The sequence below is a fragment of the Malaclemys terrapin genome, chromosome 7, assembly GCF_027887155.1.
Source record: "Malaclemys terrapin pileata isolate rMalTer1 chromosome 7, rMalTer1.hap1, whole genome shotgun sequence".
Taxonomy (NCBI): Eukaryota; Metazoa; Chordata; order Testudines; family Emydidae; genus Malaclemys; species Malaclemys terrapin.
This window is the reverse complement of record NC_071511.1, coordinates 77791869-77808562: the sequence shown is the minus strand read 5'-3', so window position 1 is coordinate 77808562 and position 16694 is coordinate 77791869. Positions and strand designations below refer to the sequence as shown.

Genomic DNA, 16694 nt, shown 5'->3' with positions numbered 1-16694 from the left:
TAGCTGGGAGTTTCTTGAGCAGATGGTGTAGTTTCTTTTGGTATTCCTCAGTGGGATCAGAGGATAGTGGCCTGTAGAATGTGGTCTTGGAGAGTTGCCTGGCAGCCTCCTGTTCATAATCTGACCTGTTCATTATGACTACAGCACCTCCTTTGTCAGCCCCTTTGATGATAATGTCAGAGTTGTTTCTGAGGCTGTGGATGGCATTGCGTTCTGTACGGCTGAGGTTATGGGACAAGTGATGTTGTTTGTCCACAATTTTGTGAGGTTTTTACTCACGAAAGCTTATGCCCAAATAAATCTGTTAGTCTTTAAGGTGCCACCAGACTCCTTGTTGTTTTTGTAGATACAGACTAACACGGCTACCCCCTGATACTTACTGAATTGTCACAGTTGGTAGCCAGGAGACTGTACCCAGGTCCTAGTTTGAAAATGAGGGAATTGCAGAATTCCACCCAGACAGGTAAAGGGCCTGATGCATAACATCTGTAGGGCTCCACCCCAAGAGGAGACAGCAGTGCAGTTAGCTTGGTAACTGTGACAACCCAAACACAAGCCAGAACTCAATACATTGCTATTGCTCTACCCTTTGTTCATGGCTTTCGGCCACATTTCCACATAACTGTGTGGATATCCAGGCAGATTTGAATTAATTTTGCATGCAAGACCAAATATCAAATATTTTATTAATTAAAATCTAAACAGTATTATATGTACTGCTTTCCCTTTACCTTTTTTTTTTAATTCTGTTAAAACAACGCAAGGAAACTCCCACTCCCCCCACCGCCTTCTCATTTACATCTCAGGCTATAGCAGCTTGTGAAAGTCATGAAATATTGAGCCTAAAGTAAGCAGAAGAGGATTCAGGTGGAGAACAGGTCTTCATGGAGACTTTGCTTTTTACCACTGATTGTAAGCATTCCTTTCCTACCTATGTGATCCTCACCACTCTGACTACCACTAAAGAAATTTTTCCCTTATGCTTTCCATCTAGCTATTCTTTCCTTAAGTGGTATGCATTCCTAAACACATAGATGTGCTTTCTGTCTCCATGAAGCATATGGGGAGAGGGGGGAAATCTCTCTTAGGAAGTCTCTCTGGCTCGTTAAAAAAATAAGAGCCTGCACCTTTATGAACAGACCTTTTTGTCCTCTCATGAGTTCTTCCTCTGTTTAAAAGGTTACAGGAATATGACCATTTTGGTTTATGAAACGAAAGTTTAAGAGTTTACCATTTATCAGAGATTTTAAGAAGTTTGCAAAGGTGAGAACCTAACTCCATTTTCTGATATCCTCTACTTTGCCACCATAAACATAAAATAACCACAAAAAGTAGTTGAACTTATTGTTTGCAACACTGAAAAAGTCCATCTATCAATATTCTTCCCTTTTGACAAACATTTCCCTTACATTTCAAATAGATTTACGGACAATCCACTTGGCTTTCTCATGTTTACTTTCATCTGTGCACCAGCGGCAACCAAAATGCCCTCAACACTGTGAATCATAGAATCATGGAATATCAGGGTTGGAAGGGACCTCAGGAGGTCATCTAGTCCAACTCCCTGCTCAAAGCAGGACCTAATCCCAACTAAATCATCCCAGCCAGGGATTTGTCAAGCCTGACCTTAAAAACCTCTGAGGAAGGGGATTCCCACCACCTCCCTAGGTAACCCATTCCAGTGCTTCACCACGCTCCTACTGAAAAAGTTTTTCCTAATATCCAACCTAAACCTCCCCCACTGCAACTTGAGACCATTACTCCCTGTTCTGTTATCTGGTACCACTGAGAACAGTCTAGATTCATCCTCTTTGGAACCCCCTTTCAGGTAGTTGAAAGCAGCTATCAGATCCCTCCTCATTCTTGTCTTCTGCAGACTAAACAATCCCAGTTCCCTCAGTCTCTCCTCATAAGTCATGTGCTCCAGCCCGCTAATCATTTTTGTTGCCCTCCGCTGGACTCTGTCCAATTTTTCCACATCCTTCTTGTAGTGTGGGGCCCAAAACTGGACACAGTACTCCAGGTGAGGCCTCACCAATGTCAAATAGAGGGGAATGATCACGTCCCTCAATCTGCTGGCAATGCCCCTACTTATACAGCCCAAAATGCCGTTAGCCTTCTTGGCAACAAGGGCACACTGTTGACTCATACCCAGCTTCTCGTCCACTGTAACCCATAGGTCCTTTTCTGCAGAACTTCTGCCTAGCCACTCGGTCCCTACTCTGTAACAGTGAATGGGATTCTTTCATCCTAAGTGCAGGACTCATCAGGTTTCTTTTGGCCCAATCCTCTAATTTGTCTAGGTCCCTCTGTATCCTATCCCTATCCTCCAGCGTATCTACCACTCCTCCCAGTTTAGTGTCATCTGCACACTTGCTGAGAGTGCAGTCCACGCCATCCTCCAGATCATTAATGAAGATATTGAACAAAACCGGCCCCAGGACCCACCCTTGGGGCACTCCGCTTGAAACCGGCTGCCAACTAGACATGGAGCCGTTGATCAGTACCCATTGAGCCAGACGATCTAGCCAGCTTTCTATCCACCTTATAGTCCATTCATCCAGCCCATACTTCTTTAACTTGCTGGCAAGAATATTGTGGGAGATCGTATCAAAAGCTTTGCTAAAGTCAAGGAATAACACATCCACTGCTTTCCCCTCATCCACAAAGCCAGTTATCTCCTCATAGAAGGCAATTAGGTTAGTCAGGCATGACTTGCCCTTGGTGAATCCTGGCTGACTGTTCCTGATCACTTTCCTCTCCTCTAAGTGCTTCAGAATTGATTCCTTGAGGACCTGCTCCATGATTTTTCCAGGGACTGAGGTGCGGCTGACTGGCCTGTAGTTCCCCGGATCCTCCTCCTTCCCTTTTTTAAAGATGGGCACTACATTAGCCTTTTTCCAGTCATCCGGGACCTCCCTCGATCGCCATGAGTTTTCAAAGATAATGGCCAATGGCTCTGCAATCACATCCACCAATTCCTTTAGCACCCTCGGATGCAGCATATCCGGCCCCATGGACTTGTGCTCATCTAGTTTTTCTAAATAGTCCCGAACCACTTCTTTCTCCACAGAGGGCTGGTCACCTTCTCCCCATACTGTGCTGTCCAGTGCAGCAGTCTGGGAGCTGACCTTGCTCGTGAAGACCGAGGCAAAAAAGTCATTGAGTACATTAGCTTTTTCCACATCCTCTGTCACTAGGTTGCCTCCCTCATTCAATAAGGAGCCCACACTTTCCTTGACTTTCTTCTTGTTGCTAACATACATGAAGAAACCCTTCTTGTTACTCTTATCTCTTGCTAGCTGCAACTCCAAGTGTGATTTGGACTTCCTGATTTCACTCCTGCATGCCTGAGCAATATTTTTATACTCCTCCCTGGTCATCTGTCATTCAGCTTCTTGTAAGCTTCTTTTTTGAGTTTAAGATCAGCAAGGATTTCACTGTTTAGCCAAGCTGGTCGCCTGCCATATTTACTATTGTTTCTACACATCGGGATGTTTTTTTTCCTGCAACCTCAATAAGGAGGCAGAGTGACAGAGTTTTAATTCAAGTATTGCTTCAATAGAAATCAGGTGACACACACTCACCCATTCCGACAACAGTTTGATTCCTTGACCTATTGATCTTAAATACAATCAGTGTCCAGTTCCATAAATAAAATAAAATAAAAAAATCACACTGCTTATATTGTCTTAATTTGGACTTACAAATTTAGACAAAATTGTAGACACATCAATGATTACATTGACAGCCAGTCAAAAGCTTCAAACACATTTAGAGTTCCAGACTACTTTTGTAATTTAAAATAAATTGCTACACAATGTCAGCTAAACTTCTAAAGCTTACAAGACAATTCATATGAGTAGAGAATCAACACTTATCCAAGAAAAATAAAAAGATTAAACAAAGCTTTAAGGTCTAATATTATGGGAAATCACCTTATCTGTGATTAAATTAAATGCTGTTACTTCAGTGTTGACTTTCCCACACACAAAAAAATCAATTTTTTAAAAATATGGAAGTAAAAAGTGTATATACCTTTTTTGGACTTTGCCCCAATCTTCAGCTTGGATGGCCAAGCAATCTGTGTGTTCGTTTCTTCCATAATCTGTTAAAAGAAAAAAAAAAAGTTAATTTAAAATGCAATTCCCCCCACCCCATCATTCTATATTATCTAGCGTTCCTTTTTTGGAGAGATCATGTTCATCTTTTTTACACATGCCCTAGTAAATACATTTGAAAAGTATAGTTAATGATAAGGGGGGTTTGAGATGAGTTTGTGTGTGTGAGGACAGGAGGTTGATGTCTCGTGATTCCAAACAGCCTAAAAGATTGCAAGTAGGAACCAAGGAAGTCACACTTCAGTGGCCTCATCCAGCTGCCACTGGAGTCAAGGGAATGACCCCAATGACTTCAGTGGGCGTTTGATCAGGCCCATAGTGACAAAAAAATCTGTTTTCTTAATTCAAAGTATTTTTACATAAATCCTAGACTATTAACAGGCTCATTTTGAATGCTTACAGACTAAATTACTTCTGCTGTATTCAGTACATGTTGCCTAAGTTTATGTTTCACTATTCTTTAGTTATTTTAAATTTGAAGAAGAAATGTTATCCCTAGAATAGTTTATAGTCCAAAAAATCTTTTGCTTATTGGATTTAGCAGCTTATGCATCCTTTCAAAGTGCTAGAATTCCTATTTTTCTGAAGTCAGCTGATGTGGCTTGCAACTTGCCTATAAAATGTTCACCCTCTGAACATTAACAGAAAAATACAAGTTATCTTGCAAAAAAAAATTCCAATTTTGTGGGCCACATCCTCATCTGATGTGACTGCACTCACTTCAAAGGAGCTACATGAATTTATTCCAATAGAGGATTAGGCTATTTATTGTTCAGCAAATGATTTGCTATTGTGCTTTCATGCCTTACAATTTAATAATATGTAATATTTCATATAGTTTTAATGGCTTCCTTTTCAATTATACCAACAGAAATATTTTTATAACTCAAACAATGCAATTTGTACAGTAAGTGCTTTTGAATACCTTTTTATAAAAAATATTTTTAAATACTTATTTATTGAGCTAGATATTTTGACAAAAAAAATTCCAATCAGCAAGTGGGGAAAAAAATGACAAACAAACAGTACAATTTAATCTATCTTGGCACTGTCCAAAATGAGTGAGAGAGAGAGAGAGAGAGAGAGAGAGAGTGTGTGTGTGTGCGTGTGTGTAAAATTAAATTCCCAAAATAAATAACCAGACCACTTCAAAAAGTAAAATGAATACATTAAGAGAACCAGAAAACATTCCAACATTCATTGGTCCCGTAGAGTAGCAACATCCTGGACAGATGCACTAATTTAAGAATTCCTAAATGTACACTCTCTGCTGCCCAAATCAATAATAGAATTCCTCTACAGTCACAATTTCTAGATTAGCACACCATGTGGAAAAAGTGAAAATATCAGCCAGGACTCACTGTACTACACTTTGTATGTGTTTCAGCAACTATGGGATAATAAAATTCAGCTGGAGGAAGACATTTCCAACAGAGTGAAATTCTATCAGGAATATATACATATTTCTGAGCAGCCTCCAGTCCAGATGTGAAGAAATCCACTGGTAAGAAATCTGAGTTATAGATCAACCAAAACTCCCACTCACATTGACTTCATTTGTATGCAATTGACTTCACAAAGGAAAGACTGGAGCACATAATTTGAAATCTCAGTTGTTTGAAATCTCACTCAGTATTTGAAGTGGTCACACTTTTGGAACTACCAAAGAACGTACGAGTTTAAAAAAAATAAACTAGCAAACCCTTTAAAACATAGGCAAGTCTACTCAAGTACAGAAGGGGAAACAATGGTACTGTGCTATGCTCTTCCTGTCCCTCCCGATTTAGTGGAAGCCATTCTCCACATAGACAATAACATTCAGGGTCTGAAGCTGAAAAGAGCCTAGAAAGGCCAACCACATTCTGCCACGTTCTCTTCAAAGGCAAATCAGCAAAAACTTATGAGTTCTGTTCAATGTCCCTGTCTACCAATGGAGGGTTCTGCAGGCAGTGACCATAATGGGAGCCTTTGACAGCGCAGCTCCACTGCAGACAATGTTAAAGTCGCTTAGCTAGGAGTCAATGTAGAGGCAAAAGGCCTCTATACAGACAGTGATGGCCAAACCCTGTGCTTCTGGGGGGCAGGGAGGAAGGAGAACTTTGCTCATCACAATGGAAAAATCAGAAAAAAGTTTCTTAAATGCATTTTTCAGTCCCTTAGGTGGGTTATTTCAGAAAACTGGAGCCCATGACCACTGTGATGAAAGAACCTCTTAATGCCAACTGGCAAGGGGGGGTGTATCGTGGTTACAGGAATTTCCTGAATCTAGTATCTACGTTCTGGTTCACCTAAGAATGTTATGTGAGGTCTCAAACAAAAAGCTGGCATCACATCGGTCATCCAATATCATTGTGAAATGTATGTAAGGAGTCAGCATATGTTTTTTAAATCTGTATTGGGAGGCTGGTCACCAGCAAAAACAGGTTTTCTGTCAGAAACAGGACGATTAACCATCTATCTGTTTACATGTAAACTGAGTCTTCTCATTCACAATGGTTCTATCAATGGTCTGAACTGAAAGCAAATGAAAGATTACAAAAGAGAGTTCAGAAAGAATCTAACAGGAAGAAAAACACGAGAGGGAGGCGGGGGTGGGTGGGGAGAGGTTCACTTCAAAAGTTTCTTCCATTATATTTGGGAGGCAAAAATGACATGGACATCCCTCACTTAGGAAGTGAATGGACATCGGATTTGCTTCATGGAAGTGGGATCTCAACCAGGCTTGGTCAAAAACACTGGAAACAACCTTGGGTGAGAACTAACCGTTATCCTCTGGTCTAAAGAAGTTTAAGTTTAGTCTCTAGCAAGCCTGTTATGATTTTGTTATATATATATATATATATAAAAAACCATTTGTTTCCAATATTATTATTCACTATCTCTTGAATCTCTCTTTTTTGATGACAAGTTTATTCTTGTTTTCACTATATATGATTAGCTGGGAGGAAAGAGTAAAAAAAAAAAAAAGACAATAAAACAAGGAGGGTGGGATGCTAAAGAGAAAAATCAGCTATGTAAGTGGCTGGCAGGGGGGAAAAACCTCATTGGAATAAAAGCTACACACCACTATTCCCTTGTCCACTCAATAAAAATATGGAATTCTGTATTTGGAACAATATTAGGAGGAAAATCCTTCTATATCTTTATGTCAGACCAAAATGAAATTCAAACCTGTAATCTAAAAGGTGTGCACATTTGGGGGTACAGGAAAGAGACACATTTGGGATTTTCAAAAAAGTCTAGGAGTCAATTTTGAAAGACAAAGTGAATAGGAGTTGGCCGCCTACCTCCTTTAAGCTCTTTTGAAAATGCAAGCCTATATTTTTACTACATTTTACAATATCGAGGCTAATGTCCTATTTATTTCCTCTGACCCTTAACATGAGAGACAGTTACCCTACTTTTTCATAAAGCCTTTGTTGTGATTAGAGAACATTAGGCGAAACAGAATACCATCAGTTTACCAAGACAGCCAGGTCTGGGTGCATATAAATTAAGTATGTTCTATGAGTCCATAATCTCAGAGCAGATATTACAGGGATTTCTCATTTTATATACTATCTCTATCATCCAACTCTGATTAGTAAAGTTTACTGTAAATGTTATAATCAGTTATCAAATAATCTCCTACATAAGTTTGGAAACCGTGTGCAATATGTAAAAAAGAAATAGGAACATGCTTCTTTATTGCACAGTTGCATCTCTTTCTTCATTTTTGCAGCAATACACTCATTCAGTTTCACAGTTATTTTAGTCTTCTAAACTATTTTTACTACTTAAAAAGCTTCCTGTTTTCATTATTTTCTTTCGAGAAATGTGGGTTACTCCTAACAATCAGCTTTAAAAGAATTTAAATTACATTTCTTGATGTAATCATCCTGTAATCAAAAGTAAACTTCAAACACATACACCAGACAGTCACCTACTTTAGTACAACTTAGTTCTTGCAATCTGGAGAGTGAGACTGAGGTTGCATAAAAACAAATTATGACTATTACATATTTTATGATCATTTGCTTTAATTTTTTAACTGAATTCTATAACAGAACTGAAAGAGCCTTACAGAATTTTAGAAAAAGGAAAAAGATGAAGATTTACTATTTATCAAGCACAAAGTAGTTAAATTCAGACGAATCCTAGAACTATGCCATAGTGAGATTCTGCCTCTTACATTACATTCTTTTATTTTGGTTTCATGGTTGTCTCATATTTTGGAAACCAAAATGCTAGCCATCTAGTGATACTTTTTTCCTGAAACAAACTGAGATGCAATCCACACAAAAAAAAAAAACAATCGTGTGTGGCAATCAAAAGACAAGGTGGTTGAGGTAATATCTTTTATTGGACCAACTTCTACTGGTGAAGGAGACAAGCTTTTGAGTGGTCTGGTCTTGGAAAGTCACACTTAAAACGGCTAAAACAAGGTGGAATGGATTATTTAGCATAAGTAGTTAACACATTCTAAGGGATCATTCAAAGTTAAGTGGCCAGTTAACATCTCTGCAGTCACAGGACCAAAATAGAGGGGTTAGAGGGTTACAGATTGTTGTAATGAACCATTAGATCCAGTGTCTTTATTAAGATCATGATTTTTACTGTTTATGCAAAGTTATGAATCTAAGGTATCAGACTCGTCTTTGGAAGGTGCTGTGCAGGTCCCTGTGAGGATAATGATTGAGAGGTTAGATACGGAGTGACCACTTTGTGAAAAGTGTTTGCCTCTGGGTAATACTGTATTTTTGTCTCATCGTTTTTCTGTGAGAGTTCATTTGAGAGCACAGTGATTGTCGGGTTTCACCCACATAGTTATTGGAGCATTTAGTGCATTGGGTGAAGTATACCACATCTGACTGGCATGAGAACAACCCATGGATCTTGAAAAGGTGTGTCGCAGGGGGTATTGATCATCCTAGCACTAGAGATATGTCTGCCGGTTTTACATCTGTTGTTCTGGCAGGGTCTGGTGCCGATTTGAGTTGGTGGGTCCCAGTCTGTAGGGAACTTGCTCTGATGATGAGCTTGGTGAGTTGTCTGAAGGCCAGAAAGTGGGGTTGCAAAAGATTTCTTTCAGGATGTGGTCCCATCAAGTATGGTTGTAGTAGTTTAATGACATCTCATACGGGTTCCAGAGTGGGGGGCTAGGTGACAACTAGGGGTGTGCAGTCAGAGGGATTTTATTTCTGTATTGAAGCAGGTTCTCTAAGGGTATTTGGGTGGCCCATTCCATGATGCAATTGTCTACTCTGGTGGAGTGTCTTTGTTTGGTGAAAGCGGGTTTAGATGTGTAAAGGTATGTATCCCAGGCTTTCTCCCGAGAGCATACGCTGTGGTATCTGAGCACCTGGCTGTAGATAACAGATTTATTGGTGTGTCTGGAGTGGTTACTGGATCTCAGAAGTTAGGTGTGGTGATCTGTGGGTTTTATCTATATACTGTAGTTGTCTGTATGGTTTCACTGCTGAAGCGGATTGTGGTGTCCAGGAAGTTGATGCTGGTGCGGGACTATCCTAGCGAGAGTTTGATGGATGTGGCAATGGAAGGCTTTTATTGGGCAGGGATCAATATAGAGCCACACACTGTGCTGAAAACAAGCAAGAGAGAAGCAGGAGTAGATTTTAAACTTAACCAGATCAGCCAAACAGTAGCAAGTGATAAATAATATGGGTATTTACATGCACTTTAATTACACAAGTACTTAAATTATTAAACATATTGGGTTAAATTCAATACTGGTGTAAGCAAGTGAAACTCTAGAGGGGTCAATGGGTGTTTCACCCACTTACTACAAAGCTGAATTGTTTTGGAAAGGTGTGGATAGGGGAAGAGGATTCCTGCTTATCAGAATTATGTAAATTGGAAGACTGAGTCCCAAGCGGAGTAATTGTGCAGGCAATTTGATTGCAGGGCTACAGCTCTGCTTAGGTTTCCTGCCTGTCATTTGGCATAATAATTGATCATCTAAATGAGGAAGGTGGTTTTTTTCTGAGTGAAAAGATTGATTGATTGGATGGGGCTTCACCAGGGGATGGAACACACAACAAAAAACCTGATCGGCTGGAAGGAGGATGCCTCTGAACTGGAGACAAAGAGGGGCCTGAGCCCACCTGGATGCTGGACAGACTCAGATGGAGGGTGCTGAGACTTTCTATGCTTGAGGTCCTGAGAACTTCCTGTGCTGTGTTCAAACATACAATAAGCCCTTCTGTTTTACGCTGGCTGAGAGTCAGGGCTGTCTAGAGATCGGGGTTGCTTTGCTCCTCTGGGTGTTGAGGCCCTGGGGGTCCAGAGCAAGTGGACTCCCTGAGGGAGCTTATGGAAAGAGACAGGCATGTTGCAGGCTCAGGGGTGCAGTACCAGAAGGTGGAGGTGCCAAAGGGCATAACCCCAAAGAGCTAGAGCAACCATCGGAGAGGGCTGTCACATTGAAGGGGGCTAACTCCCAGGGACCAAATGGAGCAGAGAGAGCCTGGATCCTATAAGTCTTTGACGACACCCTCGGCAGCTGAGAGCTGTGGGGACCGCACCACCCCAGGGTGCAGGGCTGAAGCAGAAAATGCCACAGAGGTTTTTGAAAGTCACAGAATCCGCGAGCTGCATGACAAAATCTTATGCTTACTGCTAACATAAGAAACAAGGGAACATTTCAAGAAATTGAAAGGCCACAAATTTAAAACTGATAAAAGGAGGGTTTTGAAAAAACACAAAAACAAAAAAAAGCCACAGCAGACAGCCTTTGGAAGTTATTGCAACAATATGTCACTGAGATCAGGAACTCAGCAGGATTCAAAACAGTATTTTGCATTTATGAGGCTAACAAGAACATCTAGAGTTACAGTAGTAGGAATGAAAAAAATAAAAATCTACCCTAGAAGTTTGGAAGAGATATAAACCCTCATGCTTCAGAATATAAGCCAGTGTTGGAATGGGTTTAGAAAGAACTTTTCGTTATGGGCAGGTTATTCCATAACTGCCCACTTCAGCGTTTGTAGCACATTGCCTTCGAAGTATCAGGCGGTGGCCACTATCAAACAGGTTACTGGCTAAGAAGGACCACAGGTCTGTTATGGAAGTTCCTATCTTCTTAAATTTGAACCCTAAGAATTGCTTTCCCTTCCCATCATCCCAAAGGAGGCCTCAAAGACCCAGCTTTCTCAGAATTGTCCCAGGGTCATTTTCTCTTTTAAAGGTTGGTACAGTAATTATAGGATACTGACAAGCAGAATCCACCATTGCAAGACTTCACTCTACTCAATTGCTACTCCAAAGCATCCATTACTTAAACGAAAACTCAGGGTTGATGGTCCCAAAATATATTGAAATAACTCACTGTGTTTCTCATTGAAGAATAACTATTATATTTGGTTCCTAAACTTGACTGACAACAGTACAAACTATAATCACAGAGAACTTGATTTCTTTGCAAGTATGAGGGTTTCCCACACTGTACTCCTGTGAGCAGGCTCAGTAAGAAAGCTGAATTGATCACAGAAAGTTAGAAAATTTAACTGTAATCTGATGATCCTTTAAATTTTCTGTCAAAGAATTCTCTTCTGCTCAGAAAACAAAGAAACACAGATTTGTTCAGATGGACAACAGAGTACTAGCACCTTGAGAAAGAATAGAAGAAGTTTTACTTAATAGCCCTATAATTTTAGTTGCAATAAGCAGAACTCAGAAATTTAAATAAATTCTTGTTAGAAATTTAGACTAAGCCCTTAATAATGAAATAAAAAGTTGTAGGCCAAGATGTACAAAAGCGACTAGTCATCTTGAGACATCTAAAACTCATACCCCTTAAAGATATTAAGTTGGGAGCCCAAGAAATGTGGTCTTCAACACTAAATACTTTTTAAAATCTTATCAATAAAATATAAAATAACTGATTAGTATATAGAAAAACCACAGTAAAATAAAATAGATTACTAAACAAGCAAAAGACGGAACTGAAAATCTACAAAGCCATCAGAATAGCACATTGTAGTTTCACGAGAATTACAGTATTTGATTTGCTAAATATTTTCTATGGTTTCTTTCAATTAACCTTCCACCGTTTCCCTTCAATTAACCTGGTCTCTCCCTGAATTACTAGGGTCCTCTTAACAGTGCCTCAAACACTTAAAGAGGACTTGGTGGTGATTAGCACCTTAGAAATCTCTATAAAGAAAGGAAAATGCAAAAGTGGCAAAAGGAGAGGATGTCTGCTCAACAACAGAGAATCTCGCACACATTTGGAGTGGGCATAGATGATTATATACATCTATAACTTATATTAGATACAAGGTCAGTGTCTGAATAAGATTACTAAACATGAATCACCACTAGACACTAAAATATTCCCTTTAGGACTCTTGGTGGACAACCCACAGTTTAAGTTTAGGCAGGTAAGTCCATACCAAGCTAGACATTCCATACACAATTGTTTTAAGAAAGGCAATCGCTTATTTTGGCATACCCTTACTTGTGACATTAACTGTATAATAGATCAAATCAGAAAAAGAAAAAATATAGGGGTTTGTGTAGTAGTCAAACTGCATTTTACTGAGTTTCCAGCAGCTAACCCTAATCTCCATTCATCCCACTGATTCAGTATTATGTGTTGCTCAATATTCCTTTGTCAATTCTAGGCTTGCACCATTTCCTGATATTAAGGATTCAGAGAAAATGTATCTTCTCTAAAGTTCTCATGCTTTCAATTATATCTATTTTAACTATGGAAAATACAATAAAAGTTTTTGTTTTTTTTTTAACAAAACCTCAAATCATTAGGCCAAACATACAAGAGAAAAATCCTGCGTCAAGACTGATCAAACCCAGTTGTGTGATGAATCACTGTTTGTCACTCTCTCTGTCCTAACTTTAAGATCTGAAACAATTTTAACCATATAATGCAACCTGGCTGGAAGCAGCTAGCTTCATCCCTGATGAGCCTGTGATAGAATAACCAAGTCTGTGCTTTCTGATTCCCAGATATCTGCTCCCTGGCTCTGAAATAAATACTGTAGTGTAGTGGTTTCCCCACTCCTCAACTTCATCTTCCCTTTACAATGTTATTTTAAAAGAAAAATATAAATGTATCAATCCATTGAAGTCCATGTCCTCAATGGAAAGATTTTTTTATTAAAACATTTGCAGGGCATGTAGCCATACATATATTGTCTACTTGTTTAACTGATCACCAAGATTTTTTTTGTCTGGCCCTTCCTGGCAGGACACTGACAACTGCACATCATGTAATTGCTGGTCTTGTCAATGGAAGCATGGCTCAAAAAGAATGCCTTTTTCAGTTTTGAGGAGGAAGAGAGGAGCCATTTCAAAGCAGGTAAGAAGCCCCATGTATCTTCCCAACAGCAGTGTTTTCAAATAAATACTAATTTTTTTTTTAGAATAGTCAGTATTTATTCTCAGAGTAATCCATTTTTACTTTCATAAAGTCCGTATCTGCTCATAATACCACCATTTACATAGAGATTTTCATTCAAGTGCTTCACAATAATTCCAACAATGTATCCCTTTGTACGAGTGATTTAATTATAAAGACACAGGAAGTTAAGAGACTTGCATAAGATTACATAGCAAATCAGCAGCAGAGCCAGGAATGAAGTCCAGTAATAGCAAAATAGCGTAGGCAAGAGAAATAAGTGACATGGTTATGGCCTTTAAAATCTGGGCAACTATGCTTTTTCATAAACAAATACTTTTACTAGAAAGGTTATTTTACTGTTATCCTAAACATTAAGCCTTTGTATGCAAGTCTGAAACCCTGTCAAAGAGGTGCATATTAACATTTGTAGGTGAAGAAATACAACCAAATAATCTACTTTATTTGGATAGCTTGGCACAATCTGTATAATAAAATAAAGGTTCTTACTATTAACATTTGTAATTCTCTGTATACATGTTAAACCGCCAAAGATTCATTAGTCATCTTTTTCCTTTCAAAAGGTACATTTAAAACTTGTTTTGAACAAAGCATTCCTAGTAGGTGCTGGTTAGGCCTCTGCTGGAGCACTGTGTTCAATTTTGATCAACAATGTATACAAAGGAGGTAGAGAAACTGGAAAGGCTCCAGAGATGAGGGACAAAGATGATCCAAGGGATGGAACACAAGCCATAGGAACAAAGACTGAAGAAACTGGGTATATTTAGTTTGGAAAAGAGGAGATTAAAAGGGTGGGGGGGGAGAGAGAGAGACAGGATAGTAGTGTTCAAATACTTGAAAGGCTGCCATAAAAGATGGAGAAAAGTTGCCACAGAGGACAGAACAAGAGGAAATGGGTTCAAACTATAGCATAGCAGATTTAGATTAAATCTCATAAAAAAACCTTCCTAACTGTAAGAACAGTAGGAGAATGGAACAGACTGCCTAGGGAGGTTGTGAAAGCTCCTTCATTGGAGGTTTTCAAAAAGAGGCTGGATAGCCATCTGTCTTGTATGGTTTAGACACAACAAATCCTGCATCTTGGCAGGGGGTTAGACTAGACTTTTGCTGTTTAAAGCTTTTTAAATAGTATAGAAAGAACTCTAGTGAGCGAAGTAGAAATAGAAGAATTTACAGAGCTTTATAATTTAGAATGATAAACAAGTCAAACTTTAAAAACCCAGTGCAGAGCAATTCCTTCTCCCCTTCCCCCGTACCCGAAAAAAAGCTACGAGAATCTTTATTGTATTACAGCCAGGGGTGAAAGTAACTTAAAGGACTTACTGGTATGCCGGAGTCCTGAGCGGGGGCGTGGCCTTAACTGGAAGAAGTGGGGCCTTTCAAGAGTTAAAGGCCCTGGCTCCAGCTGTGGCTGGGAGCCCCAGGGCCTTTAAATCACCCCAGAGCTACCAGCTGCAGAGGCGGCTGGGAGCCCTGGAGCTCAGGGGCAAATTAAAGGGCCCGGGGCTCCGGCCGCCACGGAGCTCCAGGCCCTTTAAATCACCATGGGAGCCCAGCTGCCGGAGCTCCGGCAGCACTTTAAAGGGCCCGGGGCTTCCTGCAGCAGCTGGAGCCCTGGGCCCTTTAAAACACCGCCACGGAAGCCGGTCCAGTACTGGCTCTTGCCAGTACGCCGTACCGTACCAGCTTACTTTCACCTCTGATTACAGCATTTACTTTCATTTTGGAATATAAAATATATTAGAACCTCAACTATTCTAACTGCCCTCAATTATTTGGAACAGATTTCTGAGTATTAGAATTATTCTAGGTATTAGAATTCCCAGATAACTGCTGTAAATCAATTTTATATCCTGAAGAAAAGCCAAATCCCTTCAGAAGGGATAATCAATTGAAAATAATTATTTGGTGTTTGTGTACCTAAACATGACCTGCATATAATACTTTATATCCCTGCTGACCAGTTTTTATGCCACTCATGTGGTGATTGGTCCTGCTTTGAGCACTATGGGTCTCCACCATTTGCTCCGTGACTCTTCAACCACCCCCAGGGCCAACATCATATCGAGCTCTCTCCTCACCGTCTCCCACGTCTTCCTGGGGAGTGGGCGGTGGGCATCCCTCACTTTGTGGCCGGGGACGGTGGCTGGTCAGCATGGTCTTCCCGGGCTGTGTCGACAGGACTATGGGGAAAGCTGAAATCAGTTGTTGTACCTGCTCCCGCTGGACTGGGTCAAGCTCCAGGCCTATGGCCGCTGTCCCTGGTTCCTCTGGTTCCCCCGCCAATGGCCCTAACTCGGGTTCTGGAGGGTATGGGGCAATCATCAGGCCCCCCCGATCTCTCCAGGCCTTAAGAAGGTTTACATGGTAGACCTGAGTGTCCTTCCTTCACCCCAACAACTGCACTTCATAGTCAACAGGCCCAATGCGTCAGATCACCTCAAAGGGGCCTTGCCACTTAGCTAGCAGCTTAGACTCGGCGGAAGGGAGCAGCAAGAGAACGCGGTCTCCGGGCTCAAAACTTCTCATCTTGGCCCTTTTGTTATGTTGCGCCTCTTGGTTACATTGGGCTTTCACCAGATTCACCCGGGCCAAGGCCCCCAACTCTCAGAGCCGCTCTCTTAGGTGGAGGATGTACTGGACGGATCCTCTGACGCAGGTCTCCCGCTCCTCCTAGATTTCTTTTAGGAGGTCTAGAATTCCCCTGGGCTTCCTCCTGTAGAGAAGTTCAAAAGGGAAGAACCCTGTGGAACCTCTTGCATGGCAAAGAGGAGAGCTGGGAACAATTTATCCCAGTGCCGTGGATTCATCCACGAATTTCCTTAGCATGGCTTTCAAGGTTCCATTAATTCTCTCTACCAACCCACCCGTCTGAGGGTGGTAGACTGAGGTCTTAAGCGCCTGGATATTCAGCAGCCGGCACAACTCTGCCTTTAGTCTAGAAGTCACATTAGTCCCTTGGTCCATTAGTATCTCCCACGGCAGGCCGACCCGAGCGAAGATCTGCAAGAGCTCGTTAGCAATGACCGGAGCCATGGCGGACCATAATGGTACCGCCTCTGGATACCATATTGCATAGTCGACCACGACCAGGATATACTTGTGGCTCGAGCTACTCTTCTTCAAGGGCCCCACTAAGTCCAAGCCTATCCATTCAAAAGGTGTCCCAATCACCGGCAAGGGCACTAGGGGGG

The 16694-nt window shown here is 40.8% G+C and overlaps 1 protein-coding gene across 1 annotated transcript in view; it reads right to left on the bottom strand.

The window, feature by feature from the left end:
- Positions 1 to 16694, bottom strand: part of BICC1 (BicC family RNA binding protein 1) — a 211339-nt gene that overhangs the window by 106137 nt on the left and 88508 nt on the right. Inside the window, exon 3 of the mRNA XM_054034620.1 lies at positions 4039 to 4108. Coding sequence (XP_053890595.1) covers positions 4039 to 4108 — 70 coding nt within the window. The remainder of the gene's footprint in view (positions 1 to 4038; positions 4109 to 16694) is intronic.